The sequence below is a fragment of the Zonotrichia leucophrys genome, chromosome 6 (genome assembly GCF_028769735.1).
Source record: "Zonotrichia leucophrys gambelii isolate GWCS_2022_RI chromosome 6, RI_Zleu_2.0, whole genome shotgun sequence".
NCBI classification, from domain to species: domain Eukaryota; kingdom Metazoa; phylum Chordata; class Aves; order Passeriformes; family Passerellidae; genus Zonotrichia; species Zonotrichia leucophrys.
This window is the reverse complement of record NC_088176.1, coordinates 13,564,733-13,591,232: the sequence shown is the minus strand read 5'-3', so window position 1 is coordinate 13,591,232 and position 26,500 is coordinate 13,564,733. Positions and strand designations below refer to the sequence as shown.

The window sequence follows — 26,500 nt, the reverse complement described above, 5'->3', positions numbered from 1 at the left end:
TGATTTCTTGGTTTGAAAGCTGTGGTTGCTTTGAGGTTAAGCCCACGTGTGATCTATTGAGCCTTGCTGAGGGAGCAGACTGTGCAATCTTGCTGGGTAGCACCTATTTTTCTTCCTTGTTTGGTGACTTTTACTCTTAGCATGAGCTAGTGTCAGAAATGAAGAGTCCCAAAACAAGTGTCCAGGATCTGAGGTTTGCCTGGGAAATAAAGTCAGATTGCAATAAAGGAGGCTCTTCTCAGGATGAGTGATCCCATAGTGGACCAGATGGCTCAGTGCAATCTCCATCCTTGGGACTTGTTCACACCTTGCCTGAACATAGCTGTGAGCGAACTGTCCCAGTGCTGGATACAAAGTTGGGCCATGGAACCTGCCAAGTCCTTTTTAACCTAACCCATTGCATTTTAGAGAGCAGTCTCTTCACTGCATGGTCAAATGGTAAAAGCAGCAAGAAAGCTTGTTTTCATGGAGTGTCTTGTGCTGTGTGTTAACCCTGGACCTGTCTGCTAGATGTGCAGAGTAGGGCACTTACTTAAATCAGTAGGTGCTTGGCATCTATTTTCTTTCCCTGGAAGGTCTTGAAAGGGTAAAAACTAGAGAACTTGCTGTATGTGTTGGTGCAGATGCCCAGTATTGCCTGCTGTCTGTGATCTTCCCATTAAATTGGATCCTGCCAATGAGATCCAACTACACAACTCAGTCATTTGTGAGGAGAAACTGTTCTGTGTGATTAATGCTGTGCTTGATGACAGGCATGGAAAGCAGAGCTTTGACTAATGCCCATAATGGCTCATCCCCTGTGTGTGTGCCTTTAAAGGAAGAGGCTGTGCTTATATGGGATTGAGGGCATTTAAGAGGCAGCTAATGACAAGTGAAAATTATAGCTAGGGTGGATTAATTGTTAAATGAATTGTGCCTGCCCTTGCTGTCGTTTTAATGTGATGTTGGTCTAAGGATGATGTTATATAGGAGGAAGGCATCAGGGAGCAATTCCATGCACTTGGGTTCAGGTCAGAGGAGTTTAAAGGCTTAGCCATCAGGAGTTTTTCCTCTACTTTAGACATCTTTTTGCAGTGTGGAGTTTTCTTCTTCCCTTCTGGGAGTACAAAAATCTTTGTTTTGATTAATTTTGGTTTAATAAGTTTTTTTCCCTGTGCTTTTTTTGACAGTGGAGTAAAGCAGCGTTTTCTCATGATCAGTTGAATAAAATCTTTGCATTAACTGTTTCTGGAATGAGATGATACTAACTGAACTTAGTCTAGAGCATAGCTTAGGGATTTTTTCTTATTTTTTTTAAATTGTACTCTATCTCCAGGACTACATATTTAACTTTGATTTGTCATGGGGCTGCTTTATATTCATGCCTTCAGTCTGAGTGGAGCATAAGGGAAATTAAGCTGGAAGAGAACTGAAAGCAGCCAGCCATAGGTCTCATCCTGTCATTACTGTGAAGAAATTTGTCCTTTGAATTGATTTGGCGTGACAGTGGGCCAGGAAGGCATTGGCAGAAGTTGTATGTCTCTTGCAAGCTTTTGTTCACACATGGCCAGTAGCCTCATTTGAGTGAATTTTTTTTGTGTGTTTTCTAGATGAAATGTTATCACATATGTTTCAGTAAAGTTTAGTGGTCCTGAAAAGACCTAACTGAGGGGTTCTTAGGGCCCTTTTCCCTCCTAATACTTTATTTTTAAAGTATTTGCTGTGTTTGGAGATGAATCAGTTTGGGCCAAGGGCACTTAGAGGATGTGAGCTTTGATTGCTTTCAGCCTGCTAATCTTCATGATCACTCAGGCAGAAGAAAAATAATGCCATCTACACAGGAAGATAGACTTTCTGTTAAGTATTTTCCTTTCCTAGGAAGAGAGCAGGCCTTCAAATTCATCTTATAGAAAGATAAACTTGTATGGGGACAGTAATCATGATTTCTTTCTGAAGAACTCTTGGCTTATGCTTTGCCCAATCCAGCAAAGAGAAAACTAGTGGATCCTACTAATGTAGTGGAAAACAAAAGTGATATAGAACAGCTTCTGAAGCTGAAGGGTTGTTTGTAATGGGAACAAATGGATGGGGGGAGTATAATGAATAAATAAAAGTTGGGAATGAAAGGTTTTCTAAAATTAAAAGCACTGAAAGGCTGGGGCACTCCTGTAATCAGTTAGAATGATGCAATCTAAACAAGGAAGGATTATTTTGAAGCTGAGAATATGAGAGACTGGAGAGAGCCAGAGCCCTGTATTTGTATCAGGAGTAACCCAGGTGAAAGATGTCTGCAGAGGTTCTCAGTGAGCAAGAGAGGTGGGGGTTTTTTGTGAGTTTGACTTTTTTTTAATTCCCCCTCTCCCATCAGTAATGTTACCATCTCCAGGGCGTTGGAGATGGCTCAGATGATGTTGGTCCATGGCTTAAGATGTGATTCACAGAGTGTGATAGATACCATTGCAGGGATTTCTACAGTATAAGCCTCTAAAAACTCCTGCTTGCTCTTACACTGTATGTAGGTTACTTGCTTCCTGCATCAGCGATTGAGAACCTGTTACTGTTAACAGGGGAGCCCTTCCAAAAGTCTGGTGCCACTCCCTCCTGTCAGCCAGGGATCACTTTCCCTCTGAAGGAAGACAGTAAATGTCTTCAGTAAAATTCAGGGGCTGGCTAACAAATTGCAGTTTAGAATACATTACAGATGATGAATGTGATCTCCTTAAAGGGAAATCTGTTCGTTTGACTTAGTGCTCTTACGATTAATTGCTTGCCAGATTAAATTGCTCCATAAAATGCTTGCTACTTTATTCCATCTCTTCATGATGAGATTAGCTGGGCTATGCTGGTTCTTTGTATGTTAATTACAGTGGTATTTTCTTCTTCAATTTAATTATTAAATTGTTTAGCACAGCATGCCTTCTCCTAGCCTTAGGAAAGTTGTCTGTATTTTTCATTTGTCCACCATTCTGTAAGCACACTGCCCTCTTTCCAGAAATATTCTGGGTTCCTTTACAGAAGTATCACACTCTGTAGAGGATGCATCCTGAGATTTTTCTGTTTTCTTTGGTGTTCTGCTGAAAGCCAGAAATGGTTCCAATCTTGCACAGGTTCATTGTGTGACAATCTAGGACAAGGAATGAGGAAAGTCTGAACTGAAGCCGTGGAGACAAATTTCCAGGGTTGCTACACAAACAGGAATTTTGTGCTTTCTGCTTTTGTTGAGAAGTGTAAAGCTCACTGAGTGGCTGGGATGTTTGCTTTTTGTCTCAGCTGGAAAATCAATAAGTTCAGTATTCTGTGCTGTTGATGTTTCAGAGCAAATTTGGAGGGAAGGACCATATGTGATTTCCTTGTTCTTGGAGGACTTCTCTGTGCTCAGTGACCATAACCAAGACAGATTTTTTTTTTCCTGAAAACCTGGAAAATGGAAGTTGAACAGCACTAGAATTGTGGTGACAGCCTGCAGTTACTGAAGGATGCCAGCAGTAAAAAAATTTAAGGAAAATTTAAGAAAAAATGAATTTAAGTTTTCATTACCAGACTTGTCCCAGCCTTTAGGATATTGGTTCATTAGCTTAGGGTATTAGTTCCTTCCTCAGTCAGGGACCTGACTGCATGTGCAGCTACCCCCCACATGCACACACAAAATAATCCCCTGTTCTTTTGCAGTGCCAAGACTGGGATTTGCACATAACTGAATGTTCCCACAGTAGCATTACAGAGGCTCTGTTGGAAAATTCTTGATTTTCTTTTTTTTAATTTTTTTAATGTTTATTCTACTATACCACTCTAGGTAAAATATGTAAAATGCATCAATTATACTGTTGTGGTGTTTAAAATCATTCAGATCTCTTGGTCTATAATGCAGCTTCTCTCTTACCCAGCTTTTTAAAAAATTTTTCTTCTCAGTTTAACCCCTCTCCCTCAGAAAATAGTGTGTTATTTTCTATGAGAATTTATTCCCAAAGGCAAGGCCAATTTTTGTATTTATTAGCCTAGTCTTTCATTTCCCATCTATACAGAGCTTAGAAAATTCAAAAGGGTATAGGAGGACTAGGAAAATTTCAGAAAGGGACATCAAGAATGACTGAAGGCATGGAACCAGATGTGTTATGAAGAACATTTATATACCTGACAAGTCTTCAGACTGGAAGAGATGGCAGAGAATATTATACAAGAGTTAGTAAAAATTACCAAATGTCAGAGAGAGGGTGAAGGGGAGTTGTAAAAAGAGTGTATCAGAAGATCAGATAAGCTTGAACCAAAGAGATACTGTTTCATGCTATGCTTAGTTAAGCTGTGAAATGTCTAAAAAGTTATATGAATTTAAAGCAATGATTATACAGATTAATGGAACAGAATTTAATCATGGGTTGCTAGATCATACAGATGTCACCTCTGCTTCACATATTATCTTGAAGTGTATTTGGCTGGAAGTAAGGGTTCTCTCTGGGGCAGTATCATTTTGGTTTTGTCTGCTTTTGTACTTTTATCTGAGCTCCAAATTGTAGACAGTTTTGAAGCAGGGACACAGAGGCCTTTGCTATCTCAGTATGGCGATTTTAAATGTTTACGTAAATTTTATCTGTCAGCATTTTCTCAGGAATAAGTTGCTCCGAAGTCTTTAGCCAAGGGTAAATCCACACGTCAGCATCTCCCTCCCACTGCTCTCAGGATGGAGGCATTGCAGTTTATTTTCAGTCACACATCTGGTTATGTACATGGTGTGTTCAGTCTGTCTCTGATGGCGGGTTGAGCAGGCTGAATTCCCATGTTAGGGGTCTGCAAGGGTTCATTGTTACCTGCACTTTGACCCACACGCTCATTGTTTGTAGAAGAGGAGACTTCCAAGCCTCTGTGGTTTGTTGCTCTTACTTGTGTGTGCACAGGAAATTTTGTGGTAATTTAAAATGGGGATGTCTAAGGAAGAACATGAGCTGATCTCCTGTTTGGCAGCCTTTTGGTCTTTTGTGGGAGTGGCAGACAAGGGAATGATTTTCTGGAGCACTGATGAAGGCAAGAGTAGAATGAATAACCATGGAAGATTTTTCTTCCCTCATGGTTTTACTTCAGGATTTCAGTCATCCTCACTGTTCCTTTTTTCTCCAGAAAGAGCTCATGGAGAGCTGTCAGGATCATGTGCTTATAAACCTCATGAAAGTAAAACCCGTGCCAGCTGAGCAAGACATGATTTTAATTAAGATTACAGGATTTTTTGTCTTTTTTTCTTCCTTGCTAGCCCCAACCCAAATATAAAAGTCTTTTAATTTCAGTGGCCTCTTGTTTGTCAGCTAAAAAATACTGAGTTGATGGAGCCTTTTGAGACTTCTTTGATTTAAAAAATTAAAAGTTAAAGGTCCTGTGTTTCTTTAATTTGCTGAAGGGGACAGATCCTTTTACTGCATCTGTAGAGCAAGGAATTGAGCAGGAGTATAATCAGGTTTTTTCTGTTGCAGGTTACTGTTCTAAAGGAAGTTTGTGTTGGATAATTTATCATTCATTCCTTTTTCCTTCTGGCTACTGTAGATCCCAATGCACTGCTCTATAAATAGATGTATAAAAGGTTCTTTTGCTGACATCTCTGAAGACAACTTTCGATTTCACTTAATCCAAAGGAAAAAAAAAAACTAGAGTGAATTCTCAGTGCACGAGTTAGAGGAGTTAGGAAAAAAAGGGATCAGGGTAATCTGATCTCTGCTGTAACTGCCTCAAATAATGATGTGTTCTTTGTGATGGGCGTTTATCTGTGAAAACCAGCCAAGGTGAATTAAAGGAGCATTACCTGAGAGCAGGTGAAGCCACATATCCTCATGTTGTCCCCAAAGTGGCTGTGTATGGAGCTGGGGAGGGTTTTTCCCTTGCTGAGGAGCTGAGCCCTTGTGGCTGCAGCTGGTTCTCCTGCCCAGAGCCGGTCTCACCTGCCAGTGGGCACAGCCCTGCCTGTGCTCCCTACAGGCAGAGCAGCAGTGGAGGCTGAGAAGGGGCTCCTTTGGAGCACAGTGCTGACCTGACTGAGTGCCAGGCTGAATTTGCTTCCCTTCCATTTCTCCCCAGTCCATGGTACCTCTTACAGGGAAAGCCATCTGTGTTTACAGCGTTTTTATCTCTGCTTGGGGAAGCAAATGAAACAGAGCTATTGTGGTGCTTGTGGACTGATGTTGTGCAGCAGTTCAAGTTGCCTACTGCAGGCAAACCTAGTCCTGCTGTTTAGGCTCTAAATGATGCAGGTACAGTTCTTCTGAAAAGGCTGGGTGCTGAGGGTGTCTCTAATTCCTGCCTTTCTAAACAAACCTTTCCTTCTGTGTTACCAGTTATTCAGTTGAAAGAGTTTGCTTGATGTGGAACATTGCTGCTGTGGAACCCTACTAAGGCCCCATCTGCTAAGAGCTTGTATTGATTTGTGTCTTAGTTTATAAAAGCCTTCAATTCACCTTGTGTAAATGCCATAAATAATGCAGATGTACTAGATGAAATGTGCTTTGGGAACATCCCAGAAATCATTTTGGTCTGGGTTGAATAGAGCTAATCTAATCATGGTTAGGAGTTTCTCAATAGCTGTGAAGCAAGAAGTGTATTGTCTTATTCTAGCTTAATGTATTAGTCAATACACAGGGGCAGGAATATAGATATTTGAAAGTGGTAATCAACTTTAATGGAAACAAGAGTTTTTAATGTTAAAATATTACAAAACTTCAGCTGAAACTATTTGTAGATTATATATGTGCACACACAGTGGGAGTATAGTCAAGTCCAGTCCTGTGCCTGTGATTTATTTGCATAATCCTAACATTTGTATGCCTCTTTGTCACCAGGACTGCAGTGCTTCAGAGGCTATATGTATATATACTAAATAAATCATTTTGCCCACTCATAGCAAACAGCCACTTTGTGCCAGCAACATTGCAGAATGCATTTTAGTACATAGGGGACATTGATGAATATTTTGTCCTTCTGAAATTCCATGGGCTTTAGGGCACCAAAATATATTTCAGGTTGGACTAGGTCCAGATGTGTATGAGAACTCCTTGGCAGTCTTGTAGAAAGCATATGGGAGTTTTAAAGGTGACCTCTTTTTAGAAATTCAATTGGATTTTTCTTCTATTCAATTATGTGTAAAGAAAGCAAAAAGGTAAAGGGATGTGATATTTCTTAGATTATTCAGTTAGGAATATCCATCATATCAAGGCTGATTTTTCTTCAGAGTGATCTGTAGGCATGGCATCTTGAGTTCTCTGCATTGGAGAGATCAGGTGATGTGCAGCGCTTCCTGTAGAGGAAAGAGAATGTGTGCTCATAAATTGCTTCTAATAAATGTTTCCCTGGCAGTTACTACAATTGCAAGATGAAGAATGTGTCTAGGTGCTATTGGCATTGTTAATTGAGAGGAAACATGGGTGCAGCCCCTTGTCAGAGCTGAGACTTGTCTTCCTGTCACTTTTCTGCACTTGATGGCCCCACAACTGCTGATGTGATCAAATAGGACATTGCAGACAACCGTGATGGGCCAAGTCCAGAACTCACTAATTCTGCCTCAGATTGTTTATCAGCAAGCACTTTGTGTTGGCTAAAGCAGACAAACCATACAAACAATTGTCCATTGGCAAAGAATTTTTAGGAATTGGAGTCATATGTCAGCATTCATTACTGAAGGGGCTCCAGGTGCATAGAGGGACTTGGAGAGCTCTTGAATGTCAGTGCAGGACAAGACTAAAAAACTCCTTGAGACTGTTGCTGGTGCGACTTGGCTTGATGTTGGTGCCCCAGGTATTTATTTGCTGACAATTGTAGCTCATCTGGTCAATTGGAAAGCTCATGACAGCAGAGAGAGGTAGTATTTAAGATGTATATATAATACATAAGTTTTATAATATATAAAACTTTGTGTGTCAGTTTTATAGCAGGGATTCCTGAGGTTCTAGGGACATGTGGGACTCCTAGTATTTCTTTTGGAGCTAGTAGTGGGCATCAGTGACGATGCTGGAGATGCCAAGAGTGACTGATGTGACAAAGCACTTGTGGAGCATCTCTAGAAGACAAGGAGGGTGCCTTTCTTAGGTGATAAGCATGAAAAGAGTGCTACATAAATTTTTCAGTGATCGTAAGGGACACAAGAATTTCTTATGAATGTTGCAAGTTACTGGAAAACTGACAGAAAGTTAAATCATGAAGTAGATGAAGCGTGTGATCTGAATTGCTTTTTAACCTATCAGGCAGTTCTTGAAATGCAGTTCTTGAAAAAATAAATGTCAGCTTGCAAAAAGGGACTGTATCTTGAAAAAGTGTTTCAAGAAGCATTGACTGACAGCTTTACTGTAGGTCTTTTATGAGACATTCAGCTAAAGAGGTTTATTTGACCCTGGAAATATTAACAGGAGACAGAAAGTGATTTTATGATTGTATGTATTTTGCAGTTTTTTTCTGCTGTCTGTTTCAAAAAAGGATATTAAGTAATTGGAGAAAGGACAGAGAAGCCCCAGTTATGAGAAACTAGTGAAAATGCTTTCAAGATTTCAGTATCATAATATCTTTAAAGCAAAGCCTGTGGTATGCTCTTTAAAGTGTCCAAGTGTCTTTGACGAGATAAAATACCAAAACAGAAAAGGAATGTAAGGCTAGACACTGAAACCAAATTGCAGCTGCAGGTTGCATAACCATTTCTTAATAGGTAATTAATCACTGCAGTAAATGACTGGAAGGTTTTCTCCTCCTGTTCCCGTCTGAATAGAATACCTTGGTGAAAGGTGCTCTAGCTAACTTCTGACATGAGAGTAATGCTGTAAGGGTAATGTTGAAAAATGTGGTGTACAGAAGTTCAGATAAACTGATCTACTGACTTGTAGTGTCATGAATCAGGTAGATTGGATCAAAGGTGTCATTTTGCATTTAAAACTTAACAAATTCCCTCTGGATTCTTGTGCTTTTGGCTTTTTATCTTTGCAATGAGAGATTTCTCCTCCAGTACATCAGTCATAGGCATACTGAAATTTATCCATGGAGCAATTAAACATAGGGGCAACCCTGAGAACTATTTTGAGGCATTTTTTCTCTTGAGACCACAAGACAGAGGTAAGATTCAAGGAGATGTCAGTAGGCCACAAGCTTTTAATTTTTCTGCAGTTTGCAGTCACCATGATGGCTGTTCTGAGAGAGTAGAGCCCAGGATAAAGTACTTGGGCTGCAAGGGAGTCTGGAGAAATTGTTCACTAGCTTAACCTCCAAGTGAAATTATTACATCTGTAATTTGAATTTTCAGGAGTACATGTTTCAGTTTTTTTAGGGGAAAAGGGATTTTTCCCATTGTGTTTCAGAATGGAAAGAGCTATGTACTCAGTTGTAATAGCAAAAGAAGGCTAGAGTGTTTCAGAGAGACCTTAAAAAATAAGGTTTTACTGGATGAATTTTGCTCAGTTTTCCAAGTTAAGTCTTGGAATAATGGACAGGAGCAGTAAATCATGCTAGGAATTGTCCTCAAACCCAAGGAAGGGTTAAATATGCTGATTATTTCAGCAAAGTCTTTCTTTTTTTTTAAGTGCATATGTCTAGACTAGGCTTAAGTGTTGGTGTTGTTGAGCACTGTGATCTTGAGGATGCCAAGACAGCTTTTGGCACAAGAGGACCTTGTTGATCAGCTTCAGGGTCTGAAAACTGGCACCTGGAAGAGGCCCCCTGTATCCATGTATCCAGGTACTCTGCTATTGGAACACGGCTGGCAGTCCCACAGCATCTCTTTGTGCGTAAAAGTAGGGTGGAAACTGAATGTTAATGATGCCCACCACCAGGAGAAAGGAAACTGCTGAGCTGGCCACAGCGAATTGTGACTGGAAGAGAGCTCGACCTTCAGCAGCTGTCTGACTGCAGTTTTCCTGGAATGGTTAAAAATACTTAAAAGTGATGGTGTGATTGATGATATGTTAAAAACCATTAAAGGAAGCAGGAAAAGCAGTCAATACTTGGTGCAGATCTATTGCTGGGTCATGAAGAGCTGCTCTGAGGGAGGGTGTAAAAAAGCCCAGGACAATCTGTTTTGGAGCTTTTTGTAGCTGCCCCAGCATGTAACTGCAGAGAATCTGCAAAGGCTGCAAGTCTGTCTTCACTCTTTTCGTGCCAGCCCCTAATTCTGTCTGCTGTGTAATGGCAGAGGTGTTTTGGGGCACCAAATCAAACTCTCAGGTTTGCCATTGCTGTTCAAAAGGTTAAGCACTCTGTTTACTCCTGCTCTCCTGTGCCACTGGCATTGAGGCAAGAGGTTCTTTGTTTCTCTGCTGGCACTCCCTGTTCATCACTATGCAGAATGAAACTTAGAAGTTGCCTGAATATTAATTTTTCAGGCTTTCTGAGAACAGTGGAAAGTAAAGGTCGGGGGAAATATATTGGCTTCTATTAAGGCAGAGTGATGAACACCCTGAGCAGGGAACAGGCATGCCAGCCTGTAATACACCCCAAACTTGGGCCTGCTACCAGCGCCTCTGGGCTCCTGCCAGGAGCCTGGCAGCAACTTGTACAGAGCAGTTGCACATCTCTGAGTGCAGGGATGTTGTGTCTGAAGGCTTAGAGATCCACAGAGTCCTGCTCTCTGGCAAGATGAGTCCTGCTAGAAAGGGAGGCAAAACATTAGTCCTTGGTAGTTCTGTTTTGTGTCTATGTGCAGTGTGCAAGGAAATACTCTGTGCTGGAGCCAGGGGGTTTGTTTTAGAGATTGCTTGGAAAGAACCTGGATGTAACCATTTTCTCGTGTACAGCTGAAATAAAAACACTTTTCAATATTTGCCAATTCTTATTTTGTAATATCACCTCACTTTTTTACATAGCTGGATGCTTTCAACATGCAGGTTTGTCATTTTTACCCCAAACCTTGTGTTTCAAAATTGAACTGAAATCTTGAATTTTGTCCAAAGTTTTGAATCATCTCAATTTACAGACAAATATGGAAGGAAAATAAAAACCTTTTAAATTTTGTTCGCCTTTCTTATTTAGTTATTATGCAGCTTATCTGAATCCAAATACAGTTTTGCCCTTTAGATAGCATTCATGATTTTATTTGTTTGGGTGTATATCCTTTTTTGCTTTCCATATCTAATTTTTTTTCCAGGAAGAGGTTTATACAGTTTTAGCTTTCTTGAATAATGAGCATGCTGCCAAGCCTTGGCTCTTGCAAACTGCTAAGTGCTGTGGCTCATTAGCATCAAATGCCACAGCCCATCTCACTTTGCTCCATTGCTCAGTGAGTGCGTGCTGGCTGTTGTATTGGGTTTGTGGCAAGGGTTTGGTGGTGGGGCTGCAGGAGTGGCTTCTCTGAGAGGCTGCCAGAAGCTTCCCCTGTGTCCCATGGAGCCAGTGGCAGCCAGCTCCAGGGTGGGTCCACTCCTGGCCAAGGCTGAGCCCATCAGTGGTGGTGGTGGTGCTCCTGAGATAATTTAATTATGAAGGCCAGAAGTGGCCCCATGGGAAGCCCTCTCTGGAGCAGACTGAGGAATGGACTCTGGTGCCATGGAGAGAAGAGCCCACACTGGAGCAGGCTTGTCCCTGCAGAAGGGGCCCGTGCTGGAGCTGCCTGTTCCTGAAGGACTGCACTCTGTGAGGGGACCCACCTGGGTGCAGTTTGTGAAGAACTGCAGCCTGTGGGAAGGACTCACACTGCAGAAGTTCCTGGAGAACTGTCTCCCATTGGATGGACAGGCCCACACTGGAGCAGGGGAAGAGGGTGAGGAGTCTCATTACCCATCTCTGATTTCATTGGCAATGAATTAAACTAACTTCCCCAAGCTGAGTCTGTTTTGCCAATGTTGGTAATTGGTAAGTAATCTCTCCCTCTCCTTATATCAATCCATAACCTTGTCATTATATATTCTCTCACCTTTCAGCTGAGAAGGGAAAAGACAGTGCCTTTGGTGGGCATCTGACATCTAGCCAGGGCTAGCCCACCCTGGCTGTTCAAGCAGCAATTAATTGCTTTGATACTGAATGGGTTCTGTAATCATCTGATCTGTTATTTAAAAGAATAATCAAAGTTCTCTAATGACTCTCATGATTTAATTCCTTCAGGAGTCTTGCAACAGATGAGAAAATTTTGCCATGCAAGCTAACTTAGAGTAGCTGGAGAGCTGCTGGCAAAGAATGCTTTTTAAATCCAGTCAGGAAAAAGATGTCTTAAGCAAGAGCAGTGTGGGTGAAGGGAAAACAGGGTTTGGTAGGTGAACAGTGAGCAAGTCTGATTGCTTTCTGTTGCTCTAACACATTTTTTGCTGCAAATTGGACTAGAGGTTTTGGAGCAAGATTTTTACAGGATTTTACCTGGCAGTAAATGCTGTATCAGTCAGGCTAGAGCAGTGCTGGATCTGGGTTAAGTTGTCAGAAATTTCTAAGTGTGTGCCTATCAATAGTAAGTAATTATGCATATGCTCAGAAGGAATGCTAGCCAAGGGAAAGAAGGCGTGCAAATTTTTTTTCTCTCTAAATGTGGTGGAATCTGCAGTGTCACAAAAGCATGCAGTAATCATTGACAGTTTAAAACTTTGTAATAGTGACCTGTATATGTGCTGAATGCCTTGTTTTAAAGATATGCCTGTTCCTCCATGTTTTCTAAAATGCTTAAATTGGGCAGCTTTTCCTTCATGGCATATGACAGCACTCCTGTCCCCAACGTTTCTAGTGGTGGGCTGATTTTGCTAATGGTGGTTCACAAGCAACACCAGGGAAAAGATTCTGGCCCCTGGCCTGCAGACAGAAGAGTGGTTAGGTGGGACAGAAATAGGAATCAGCCTGCTGCAGTGGGTGGACCACCAGAGAAGTGCTGCCTTCAGTCTTTGAATGGAAGAGCTAAAAGGAACTGAGGAAAATCAAATAGCTGACAGGTAATTAACACTGCGTTTTTGACAATGTGAAATGACAGGTCAAGATTTCAACAGCCTTTGAATGCTTAGATTGAGTTGTTCGCTAGAGCAATTCTGAATCAAATAGAGCTCAGAGAAATGAATACAACCAAGTGTGGTGACTTCCTTTTTGGTATTAATTATTTTTCAAAAAACTGTAACACGTCTTGCTTTTTTCATTAAGTTTGGTGGGGGGTTTTTTCTTGCATTTTTACTTGATTATGGATAACATTTATTTGTGTGATTGCTGAATTGGGAAGTTGTGTGGTCTTCTCCAAATGCTGAGTGTCTACAAACCTTTTCAGCACCAACTGAATACACGGATGCTTTGTGTTTCAAATATAAAAAAGAAAGGGGATAAAACACAGACTCTGTTGCACAACTCAGAGGTTGACTCAAAGCCTGGAATATTGCATTAGAAATGTTGGTATAAGAATTGTGCAGCTTAAGCTTCAAAAAGAAACTGGCTTGAGCTATGCAAAGTTACTGCCCTGGTTAGAATTAATATTCCTCCCTCGTGTGTAGTTGTGTATTAGCAATTTTAAGGAAAAGGCAGAGGCAAGCCTTTAGCTCTCCTTTCATAGAGAAAAGTCCAGGGCTCCTTCCTTAGATCTTTCAGATCCTCTGCCACCTGTATTATGTCACGTGTAACTGGTTAAAAATCATGTGGCCTGTTTTTGAAAGAGCCTTGAAAAACACTTAAATTCTAAAGCAGGAAAGATATATCAGTAGCAGAACACTGTAGGAGTTGGGCTTTTTGTTTGACTTGATGGATGGGAAAACATCAGCAGTTAACTTGGAAATGTTTGGTGTGCTGCTGTTTCTAAGACTGGAGTACCGTACTTCACTTTTGAAATAGAAAATGCACTTCACTGGCCTTGCTTTTGCTAACACCCATACAAAGAACAGAGCAGAAAAAAAGCTTATGTCTGAATTACAAACTCAAAGCTTTGAGAGAGAGGTGAGCATGTATATAGATAGACATGTCAGGGATGATAGTGGGTGGTTTGAAAAGAAACTGAATTTCTCTACTTCTGTGACATGGGAAAATGTTCCCAAAGATTTGGACTTCAACGGCCGATTCAGCTGAACGGGTTTTGTCAACATCTGCCTGAAATCCACTGCAGGATAAGGATGGGTGGAGTAAAAGCAAAACCCAGAAAACCCCAGCTCTGTTGAGGTGATTCTGGAAGCCCTTGGTGAGGCAGATTAATAAAAAAAAGTTGCCCTTGTCCTCTGGGCTGTGATGAGTTGATCCCAGTCCTCCTGTGGTCAGGAATAGAGAGTGTGTGGGCACTGTCGGGTTTATCTGTGGCATTTTGCTCTGCAGGAACAGTGGGTTTACAACATGCTTGTTGCCAGTAACTCAGTTGGTAACTTGATCAATGTCAATAAATCACTTGCTTCTGATCATCAGCTGTTAGTGAGAGTAGAGATCTCAGTAGTGCAGATACTTGTGAGATGTGTGAATATTGGGATGGAGGGGGCTCGGCTTTCAGGGAGATGGGTCAGGTTAAGGCAGTTGAATGGGGAAGAAGATGGGTACACATGAAATACAACAAAGGAGATAAGATGGAGCTCTCCACTGGTCCATAAACCAGGTAGCCTGTCTCAGGAAAACAGAATCTTAATCAACTACAGGTCCTCCAGTCCTTCAGACATTAAATTAATATCCTGAAAAGAATACCATTAATTCAGCTGTAATGCTGTTGGACTCTAGCTTTCCTTGCCATTGAAAACCAACTTCACCTTGTCCCAGGTGATGTGTGGTGACATCTTTGTTGAGGATGTGGTATTCACTTGGGATGTGTCTGAGAGTGTCAACAGAATCCATGCTTCAGTCTTGGTCCTGGATTTTGGAAGAATCTGAATTCCACTAGGCATTTTTCAACAAATGTGATTCTCATTTGCACCTGTCTGACAAGAAAAACATTGGGAGGTTTGCAACATCTTGTATTTTCGGAGGATTGGACTGTAAATAATGGGTTTTGGTTGGCATGGCAGTTGGTGGTGTCTCAGAGGCTGATATTGTGAACCCTGATTTACGTGGCTGTGCAGGTACAGCCATAGCTGACACTTGGTGTAATTAAGTTAATTAAACACCATTGTGGGACTCATTTTAATTTCCTTTGCAAAGTAGGTTTGACTGTAGCTGATTCTTGCTTAGACAGTGTTTCTTCCCCTCCTCTCTCTGTAATTTAATATCCATCTACTTCACGACTCAATTGCATTGTTCTAACCCTTCACTCACTCAATACAGACAAGTGCTGATCCTCCAGGCCCTTCCTTTCCCTCTGGGACTTCTGTTGCAGGCACAGGTTTTACTCTGAGTCAGTAAAATAAGGTTTCCTCCATGACCTAAAGAGAGGTTTGTCTTGCTGCCACAGCCTGCAAACAGCGTGTTCAGGACCTCATGCAATACCTGCTGGCTCACACCTGACAAAATGAGGTAATAAGAGTCGTTTCCACTGTGCTCTAGATAATGCAGGGTTGATGGCAAGTTTTCACTAAGTTAATTAAACTAGCAGCCTACTCAGAGCCTTTCTCAGAGAGCTTTAAAAGGTCCCAGTGGGATGACTTATAAACTTTCTAAGTCTCACTCTTAGCTTGATATGTTTGGAAGCTGGTGTGTGCATCTGTACAGTATTTTGTGCTAGATGCAGTATCCAATAATCCAGGCTTTCCTCAAAGTTAAACATCCTGTGATTAAATACTGAGGAAGACACTAAACGTAATTAAAAAACTTCAGGTTAAGATTCTGTTTGAGGTTTTGCCATGTGTCTTGTGTCTCAGGAGGCTTGGATGGCATCCTGTAACCTGAATTATGAAGCAGTGGGTAGATGCTGACCCACTTATAGCACTTGCAGAGAATAAATATTTGCCATAATGCTTTACTTCAGGTCCTAACCAGACAAAGTGGCCATGCAAACATGTATGGTGAACTACTGTCAAATGTGCTTTTTTACCCTCTTTTTTTTCTTTGTTTAGTTTTTATTTTTCCCTTGCCTTCTGGATGAATTATTTCTTCATACTTTGCTGTTTGTTTTAGAGAGCAGGTTGCCTTGTAAATTGGAATTAAAAGGTACTTTTTAAAAGCATATATTAAGGAAGTTTCAAAGAAGGACTTGTCGTTTTCAAAGTCGGCTGAATCTTCAAAATTGGTAACACAAATGTGGAAGAAGCACAGATATTGTGCCTAAAATCCAGTATGCTGACATAAATCATGGCTGGCTCTCACACCTGGGACATGCTAGAGTGAGCTGCAGGTTTTAGTGCTGGTGGCCTGAACACAGAGTTCCTCTATTCCATCACACAGCTCCAGCTCTGTTTGTAGTCAGAGGTGAGCAGTGTAGTTACCTGCTGCTCTCTGGAATTGAGGTGTAGTGAAGGGTTGGCTTTTTAATGTCTTTACTTTGGTAAATGTAAACTCTTGCCACACTCTCACCACTACTAGCCAGCTGTTTTGTAGCAGTGTAATGTGCCATAAAATATGTCTTTTGATCTCTCATAAATTACATGTTTGAGATGAGAAATGTATTTGTTATCAAGTGATAGCTTTGTTGTAGAGCAGTCAATTACAGACTGGGAGATGAGCAGGAATACAGATCAGTCTGATGCCCTGTGCTTCAATAGATATTTTCACTCTCTGTGCCTAGGTAATATTTTTTCATTTTGTCATTCATACCACTTAAAATATCAGTGCCACTGGTTACATATACCTAAGAATTCTGATGCTTACTTATTGAGAAAAGGGAACAGAAATGATTCTTAGATTAGTTTCCAGTGATGTACTGGCTGTGTGAAAATAGGTGAGTGGATAAATTTCCTAAATTGTAGTCTCAAGTGAGGTTGTGCAGCTGTTCCAAAAGATGAGTTAGCTGCTCACCCATGAGGATCTCCTTAGTTAAGAAGACAAATAGAAGTTAAGTGATGTATTTGATTTGCTTGACTTAAATTTATGGCCATGAACTGTAAAAAGAGAAAATCAGCATATCCTGCAGCTGTGGTGATACAGGGTTAGTATCCAGCAAACACTGAAGTGCCAAGGTGCACTGTGTACCTGCCTGGTGGTTCAGAAAGCACAACTTCTGCTTCTGCCCCTGCAGAAGGGAGCTTGGTGAAACCATGCTGAGAAATGGAGAAGCTCAGTTGCTGTGTGTGCACTCTTTTGTCCCCTCCTTATTACATAAATAGAGCGTGTATCTCCCTCTGCCATGGAAGCTGTCACTGGGATCAATAGTTTTCAGGATGGCAGAATTGAACAGGTGTAGCAGTTGCTTCTCCTCTGAAATGCTGCAGTGCTGACTCGGATATTTTCAGTGTGCTCTAAAGCAAATGCTTTTGACTAAAATATCCTTTTGTCTTGGATTCTTCCCTGCAGTTTATTATTGTGTCTGGAAGGTGCCTCCCACTGTGAGTTGTGGACTTTCAGCTTAATGTCAGTACTCATTAAATTGTAGGAGCAAAAGAAATTTAACAGACTGGAGTTAAACCACAGTAGAAGGAAGAATTTGGTGCACAGTTCCAGGGAGTTTGCTTGCTTTTAATTGCTGCAGACAGCTTAGGTATGGTAGGTATGTGTACTTCATAGCAATGCTTCATGGATGTGTGTTAAAGTAATCTAAACCCTCTCACCTCCTGCCAGGTGGGGTTGTACATATGAAGCAACTCAATCTAATCATTGCAGGCATGGAACAGATGGGGTTTTATTGTCTGGAGTTCTGGGAGTGCCTATGAGAGCAATGTCAGCAAGATCCTTGCCCCAAACAGCACTTGCTGCGGGAGGAAGACACAGCTTGCTGCAGGAAGATTGGCTTGGAAGCTTTGCATAAATCTCCAGCAACCATGGTTATGATGGCATGTATGAGAGAAAAGGAGAGAGGGTTTGTGTTCATTTTGGTCTCTGTGTTGTGTGTAATTTACTTGCTGCCTTGTGCTTGAGCAGTTTCCAACATACCACATAGTAGAACACTGAGTCTTACCACCTTGGGTAAAACACTTTGTGGAAGTGATTGCTCTTATTTCCATTTCATAAAGGAGAAACTAAGATGTATGAGAGGGAGAGGGAACTGCTGTGGCAAATCACAGAGAAACTGTTTACTTATTGATTCCTGTTCCTGAACAGCAACTACTTCATCTCAGGCCTCCTTTTTGAACTAAAGCAGCTTTGTGGAGTATGATGACAGACAACTATGCCCTTTCCTGCTTGCCTATTCCTAGCCTTCATAATGCATGTGGCTTAGTGTGTGCTGGAGTATTTGTCCATCTCAGATTGTGCCAGTTCTCATTGCAGAGGGCGAGTGAACTGGCTGCCTTTGCTCTGCATTCAGTTTTACTCAGTGAGGACTGAGATGCATTCCCTGCTGCCCAGTGTGCTGGCATAAGAAGATGAATGTCTGCAGTGAGTATAAGGTCACCCTTGATTTCCTGGGAAGGGGTAAATACCAGCCAAGAGCTGCTGCTTTTCTGTTCCACTCTAGCACAATGTAGGAAGAAGTGAACTTGTGGTGTTGCTTTTATTGTGCAAGAAGCGTTTGGGAATCCATAAGGATACTTTGTCAGGCACTGCATGCTGGACCTGTGAGGTAGGTGCAAAGGCCAGGTTCATGCAGCAAATGATGGCTCAGCATTCCCATCTCTTTAATAAGCTTTGCAGCCTTTCTGTTCTTCCCTTAGCCTACTTTCAGCACCTCCACAGTGCTTTACTTTGTTGCTCAGAATAAGAGGACAGTGTTGTCTTATGGGACACTGGCAATGTAGCTGCTGTCAGGCAAGAGTGGGTATTAGACAGCTCATCTGCAATAACTTGATGGGGAGAGTCTGGAGGTCAGAGAAAACGTGCTGAAGGAATGCTGCCTGCCTGAGCAAAGTGATTTTGCTTTCCCTGCACATTGGACCCAGCCCAGCTCATTGGGAGGTTAAGGAGGGTGAGGTGCCTTCCTTACCATGGAGGGTCCCCTGGGCTGGAGTATCCTGTTAATTGTGGGCCCAGTGCCTTCGTGTCGCTGGTGTGTTCCACTTCTCACACCTGATGTTACAACTAGTGGTGAATTAAACTCAGGAATTAATTAAACCTTTTCTTTCCATGCATGCCATATTATTTCTCATAGGAGCCCTTTCCAGTCAGCAGAATTTGTGTCTTCAGAAGTTCTTTTAGTCTGGGCCTCTCTGTAGGGCAGCACTGGTTGTTTCTCTATATCAAAAAGTAACTCTAGGCAGTTTTTAAAGACTATAAACCTAAGTTTATAAATGTTATTGTCTGTAGAGCTACTGCAGCCAGTGCAGAAGCAAGTCCTGTTGCAGTGAACACAGTGAGGGTGGGGAAATGCAGCTTACCTGGGGGATTCCTTCTCTCACCATAACTCTAGGTGAGAGCCACAGTGTCGTGTCCCTATTTGGGGAACAAAAAATCAATAGGGCCCACATGGAAATTCTTCTGCTTCTCACCTTCCAGCATATGTGGTTTTGAGGGAGAAAGGGCAAATAACACTCACTTCAGGACTGGCCAATTTCTGCAGCCTCAGGAATAGCCAAAGTAGAAACTTTGCAGCAGTTGGAGCTTTCCAGTTTGCAGAGGACAGACTGCCCTGGGATGAGTTGCTGTTTCTCTGATCCTCCCTGTTCTGCAGTTTTTCACCTCTGTGTATCTTGGTCCTATCTGCCCTTCTATCTCCTTCTTCCTATCTCTCTATAATTCCTTCAGTATTCTTTCTGTGTTTTTCTGTCCATGGTTTATCTCCAACTGAATTGTTTTGTGAGGCTCAGTCAGGAGCAGCACTGTTACATATTCTGCCAATGAGCTTTTCTCTATTTTCCCTGTTCTTTTGCATTTGAGACCCTTAGCCCCTGGGACAGAGGCTTTCCACCACTCTGGATTGGTACAATACCTGTTACAGTGGGACCTGCTTTTACTGTCTAAAAACATGACTAATACAGCTAGTACAAATAAATGATTCATCTGCACTTTGAGGTTTCTAAATCAGGGTGATTTTTCCTGCAATCATTCTCTTCTTCATGAAGAATTAAATGAATGAAATAAATATGCAATAAATACAAAGACACAAATTCAAGTGTCCTAGGTTGTTTATCCTGAGAAATATGCAGGTTCATTCAATATGTGTCTCTACATGTTTCTGGCATCATGGTGTGTAGGTAGCTTGAAGAGCTGCATGAAGAAGTGATGTGAGATGTGTGTTTTTTGGAGACAACTAGTATGCCTTGTGTATTTACTGGGAGATAACATCTCTCCCCAGGAGATTGAGGAATATAGAATGTGGAAATGGCTTGTGATCTGCCTTAGAGCACTAACCATTAATCTCAAGACAAGACACTGAGAGTAGTTTTTTTAATTCCTGAGCCTTCTGCTTATTCAGCATCTTTCCTGTGTCCAGTGACAGTCTCCTCTTGTCAGTTCACTGCTGAACTGTGGATCTGTCAGGAGGCAGTGGGGCTGAAGTGACATCTCTCACTTCAGTCCCTGGTGAATTGTGTCCCACAGGTGCTGTGAAATTTGTGTGACATATGGCAGCCAGCCCCACCGAGGGACTTGGCAGTGTGCACACATGTGAGTGCCCATCCTGTAGAAGGCTGTGTGGGAACTGCAGCATTTTGTCTTTCAGTTGACACTTCACCATTTCCTTGCTTTACAAATGTGTTGAAGATGTTCACGTTTCATGAATACCAAACACAAGGGTTTTCTTTTTTTTCCCCCCATGATCAATATGAAGATCTCAGTAGAACACATAATCACAAATCTTTTCTAAGTGCTTTAACCGCTCCCTTCCCCCTCCTCAAAGCTGCTGGCTGGTGTGGCAGTAATTGAGGCACTCACAGTGTAAAAATAAATCATTGCCAAGGATCAGCTGTTATGTGCTGGTGTGGGACCTAATGGTGGCAGAACCACTGGTTCTTTTGTCAATAACACTGTGTTTCAAAGTTCTGGTCTTCCATTTTCTCCAGGATCAAATTGAAGAGGCATCTCTGCAAAGTGAATTCCAGCTGTTAATCAGTGAAGATCCCAGGAGGCCAGTTGCCAAAAGCATGCCGCAGGGACAAGATGTATTTTGAGAGGTAGAAGAATAGCAGAGGTGTATGACAATAGCTGATGCAGAAAGGTGTTTTTTGGCCTGGATAGCAATGGAATTTCTCATAGCAGACGAGAAGGAGCTGCACCATGTGCAAAGCCTGGCCCTGGTGGGTGTGCTGGGCAGTAAGAACCTGGTTACACAGAGTCAGGATTGAATCCAAGCTCTTCATGCTTCTCTGCCCCAGGCTGCCTGTGGGTTCAGGAAGGTAGCTCTGCAGATGGTCAGACTGGGGAGGAATTCTGCATAATTAAAACAAATTAAATAGTTGAACTTCATCTAATCACTGAGGAGTTGCCCATTCACCTTTTGGGAAATGAGGAAGGAGACTCAGATTCTTTTCCTTCCTTGATGTCTGTTGATTCTCACTGCAGTGGCAGCTGGTTGCTGGCTTTGCTTTCACTGGTGAATCCCAGCTGTGATTGCAGGTGCTGCTCCACTAGCTCAGATCCAAGGGGAGACTTGTGAGCAGGCAGCCCATGCTGAAGTGCTTCACAGCAGTGGGTACAAATGAATGCTAAATCTGTTCCCTGGTAAATGTTGGATCCATGTGAGTGCACTGAACCCCTCTGAGCTGCCAAGCCTTCTGTCAAGCCAGAAGTTAAGTTGTTGTAAGTCTGTGTTCCATTTTCTTTCAATAACTTGCAATGTGTCCTGTAGGGGTATAAATATGACTCCAGCCAGGAATGAAGCTGGCAGTTGAAAGCCAGAGTGCTGGAGAGGCTGGGTAATGGACAGTGTGATTGTGACTCTGGTCACACTGAAATGGGAAGAGTGGCCATGTCTCCACCTGGGTGTTTGCCCTTCTCCAGAGGGAAGGGGGTTGTGGAAAACCTGGTAGAGGCACTGCTGAATTTGTTTTCTGGATGTGCCAGGTGTGTATGGATGCTGTAGGAGCAGCTGCAGGGGTGACAGGCCCTGTGTGCTGGCTGGCACCTGGTGTGTGATGAGCTGTGGCTGGGAGCGTTGCAGTGAGGTAGCACAGCCAGGAGGGTGAGTGAGATCATTCTGTCCTGCTGCTCTGAGAGCCCACCTGGGTGCAGTGCTCAGCTCTCGTGTCCTCAGCACGGGGAGGACATGGACATGTTGGAGCCAGTGCAGGGGAGGCCATGAGTGTGTTCAGAGGGATGAACCCTTCCATGAAGACTTGCTGAGAGGACTGGAGAAGAGAAGGCTGTGGGTAGGCTATTGCAGCCTTTCAGTACTTAAAGGGGACTTACAAGAGAGCTAATGAAAAACTTTTTAGCAGAGCTTGTTGCAATAGGATGAGGGGTAATGGTTTTAACTAGGAGAGTTGATACAGATTATATATGAGAAATAAGTTTTAAACAATGAGAGTGGTGAGGCATTGGAACTGGGTGGATGACCCATCCCTGGAGACATTCAAGGTCAGGTTGGATGGAGCTCTGAGCAACCTCATCTTGTTGAAGATATGTCTGCTCATTTCAGGGAAGTTGTGCTAGATGACCTTTACAGGTCCTCCTGAAATTGAAACAATTCTTTGAGTCTATGAATTGCAGATTCTGTTTGGGTTGGAGGTTTTTGGAGTTGTGTTTGTTTGGTTGTTTTTTTTTCCTGTTCCCTCTCTCCACACCTTCCACACCCTTTAACTGTGTTTTTAAATTAAGGATGCTTCTAGGTAGGTTTTTATCCACCTGTTCTGACTGGCACCACTGAATATCACGTATTCCTAGACTGGGGCACAAGCTCTTAGCTGTGATGAGGTCTGGAGAAAGCAGCTGAAAGTCCTTCTGCAGGTGGAGGAATGGGGAGGAGGGAACCCATTAGAGTACAACACGGAGGACTGGAGTGAATTTTCATGCTGATGAATATGAGAATGGAAGCCCTGACTCTGCTGCAGTGTAATCTGGCTGAGCAAGTGTTCTCCAGGCACGGTCAGAACTCATCTGTGCTGAGCACTGGCATGGCCTATTCCCATGGTGAATATTTACCTCAGCAATGGGGCTCAGGAGTAATATCCCAACTGGAGCAGTTGCAAACTCTGTTCCAGGGAGTCTTTTCTGTCCTGCCATTTATCTTTGCAGCAGCACCTGACAAGCAGAAGGAAGGCCAAGGAAATGGTCCAGCTGCAGTTTGGTGGGGTTTTTTTCCCCCAATTGTTATTTTACTTTCAATTTCAGACTTCTCACATCTGCTTCTAGATCCACCTAGAAGGGAGAGGGAGTGGTGCAGATTGGTGCAGCTAGTGAGAGAAATGAGGCAGAAGAGCAGGAGTAACCAGTATTTGCTGCTGTGTTTGGGACAGGGGCATAAGTTCTCTCTAATGATCTAAACTGGGGTGAGGACTGAAGTCATTATGGTAAGAATTCAAAATGTAGTGGTTGTAGTGATGGATGACTGCAAGTCAGCCAGCTATAACGTTTTAAATGAAGTGAAAATCCAAAGCAATAAACTATCAGCTTCATCATATCAGGCAACAAAGTTTCACAAAATGCCAGGCCAAGCTGAGGGGCTGCAGTTCCCTGAGCAGGATGGGGCAGTGATGGCCGGGTTTGCTGTGGCTCTGCTGGAACACAGAGCAGTTTGCAGCTTGTTCCCAGCAATTCCTCCTGCCAGAGCAGCAAGCTCAGGCCAGTATCTGCTGGGACAAAGGCACCCATGTGTGGGACAGTGCCTGTGCTTGCACCTTCCAGTGAGCTTTTGTCAGGATCTGCATTGCCATCAGCACAGCAAACACTACCTCGTGGTGAGGGAAGAATTTCATGCAGGACTGGCTCCATGTGCACCTACTCTGGCAGGGAATTTCTGCTGCATCTCTAAGCTGTTCCTGAGACCTCTGAAAATTTCCCTCCTTTGTTTCAGAGCCATCATCAATCACTTCAACCCGAAGATAGAGTCTTATGCTGCAGTGAATCACATATCACAGCTCTCCGAGGACCAGGTAAGCCAGGCACGCCATGGCCTTTTCTCATGTTGACCTCTGGAATGTGGGTGTTCAGGAGTACCTTGTGCTCCCTGGCACTGGTGATGTGGCAGCAGTAGGAAGTGCAAGTGGGACTCTCATTTCCTCGTTCAGATGAGGGTGATAGAAAGAAAAACAAGAATTGCTTTGGCCAATTTTACCACCACATAGAGAGATTTTGGTCCTGCAGATGTAGAAGGATGGGTACAAACAAGCAAAATATGCAGCATTGTCAGCAAGTGTATTTGGACACTGTGAGGATGCTGGCATTTAGAATGGGACAGGAAGTTTTTGGCAGCAAACTTGGTTATCAGAGAACTGTTGAACGTAGTTTGATGGGGGTTTTTTGGTGGTATTGGGGACCTAGAGCTCTGACAGCAACTGATAAACATTTTCTAGGGTAATTGAATTCAGGTGGGTTAGATTTTAAAAAGCAGAGGTTTTTAAAAAAGAGGGTGATTGTGTTAGGTTTCCCTTCCTTAATTTGCCCTGGTTTACTATCTTCGTGTTCTGCTGGTATTGCATAAATTTGTAAACGTGGCTTTTTGAAAATAGGCTACTGTGAGTGGTCTCAGGAACGGAAGAGATGGCCTATTTCCCAAAATAAAATATCAGAATTATACATTAATCACTCTTAGAGAGATAAATGACTCTGCAGAAGCATGTGGTGGACAAAATGCAGAGCTGCCAATGAGAGCTTGGGGAATCATCCCAGATACAGCTACATCAACAACTCTGGACCTTCTGGGGAAGAAATTGTTTATGCAGTCCAGGACAGACTTCATTTAAGTCACCTTGGGTTGCCCCTTCCATTGGATGGGATCCCATCCTTGTGTGTGCTAGAAGGTCCTGGCTGTATCCTGCTCTGCAATCATTTCTCTTTCTGTCCATGATATTTTTACTATTTCTTTATTATACCTTTCCATGTTTCCCACCAACCTTTTCATTTAGTAACCTACTTGATCTGTAATATGTAACACCCCAAAGAGTTAGGATGAATGCTGTACTGATGCAGTGTGGGGGGAAAAAGGTGGCCCCTACTGGTTTCTATTATCTTCTTGGTATAGTTGGATAGAAGAACATTGGTTTTAATTCACTCAGTTTTCCTTACTGTTCTGCCTTTGAGAGTCACTGTATCCATAGCTATGCTTTGTGATGGTTTGTGTTATCAATCCTCATTCATTGATGATACACTGATTACATCAACCCAGGCCTCTAAAAAAGAAAAGCCTTTGATAGCCCAATTTAAAACTGGAGGCTTGGATAGAGGGAATTTTGCATAGTCTTTGAGTTAGTCTGAGAAAGGAAATGAGCTTTTCACTGTCAGCTCTGTGTAGTATTCATCCCCCAGCAGTTCAGGGAGGTCAGGTTAAATCCTTTCTTCCTTGTGTGTTATTCTTTAAATAAAATCCGTAGCAGCAGGCAGATAATGAAATCAGTGCTGATGCATGAAGCATTTTGAGGAAGATGATTAGGAAGTTGAAAGGCAGACAGATTTCTCTTTTTTCTCCCTTCATGCTTTCTCTCAACATAGGGAGAATATAAAACAAAATAAAGCAATAATAGCCCCAGATGAACTGCAGAGAAATAAGGGAGATGTCACTGTGGTGACGGAGTGTGGTCCCTGGGTGTTTATTCACCTGCAATTTACTGCACCAGGAGGAGAGGGATGGAGACTTCTTGCCTCCACCTGCAGCTGTGCCAGTGAGCTCAGGTCTGTGTGTTTGGACTCTGGTTTCCCCTCTGTCAGTGGCTGTAAGTGCATGAACCATAGTGGTAGTTGGCCCAGATCAAGCCCAGGCTCTGGCTTTTGTGGGCTAACAGAATTTGCTGTTTTCATTGTGGGAGCTGTTCAGCATGTGTGTGGGAAGGGGAGGGATCAAGCTTGCCTTCTGGCTGCTGCAGTCTCTTTCCTTTTTTGTTTTTCCTTCCAGCTGTACCTTTGTTTTAAATTGTGTGTTCACTTAATTACCCATTTCTCTGTTCTCCTTAAATATTTTCTACACATAGTCCACCATCCTTTATAGCCCTGTCTTTTGAAGTGTACCACATTGAAATATTTAATGCTGACATTTAGATTGTGTGTCCACACACAGATAGTACATTTGAGACTGGTCATTTTCTCCTTTGAGTTATTCCGGTAGTTTCAGAAGACTTATATTTCTTTAGTGGAAACATTTGTTTTTAGAGTTTTAAGGGTAAAACTTTCCTTTTAATTAAGATTTCCTTCTCAGACACCAGTCTTTCTCTGCATTCTTGTATGGCTGCTTAGACTCCTCTGTGGTAATCTCCTGCTGATCAGGCAGGTATATCTGACACAGCTTTGTCTGAAGGGGGATTTCCAACTGCTCTGCTTTGTTTCAAATTCACCTGAAGCTAAGTTCTGACACCCTGTTCATGTGTTAGATTATTTATTTATTTATTTATTTTTATGTTTTAATATCCTTAAATGTAGCTAAGTAATCAGCTGAAAGAGATTTTGCTCTTTTTCTTTTCCTAATCCTATTGAAGCCTTTATTACCTTGTTAATTACCAATGTCCATTTATTACTATTCTAAGTCTGTCATTTCAGGGCTTTCTTCTTTTTTATTTTCAAGCATTAATTTTAACAATATTACATGCTGGGAGGATATGTAGGCCCTTGA

The 26,500-nt window shown here is 42.3% G+C and overlaps 1 protein-coding gene across 4 annotated transcripts in view; it reads left to right on the top strand.

Moving 5' to 3' along the window:
* The window catches only part of ARMH3 (armadillo like helical domain containing 3), a 122,567-nt gene that overhangs the window by 65,131 nt on the left and 30,936 nt on the right, over positions 1-26,500 (top strand). For all 4 annotated transcript variants that reach the window (XM_064717405.1, XM_064717408.1, XM_064717406.1 and 1 more), the window contains exon 24: positions 23,756-23,834. In XM_064717405.1, coding sequence (XP_064573475.1) covers positions 23,756-23,834 — 79 coding nt within the window. The remainder of the gene's footprint in view (positions 1-23,755; positions 23,835-26,500) is intronic.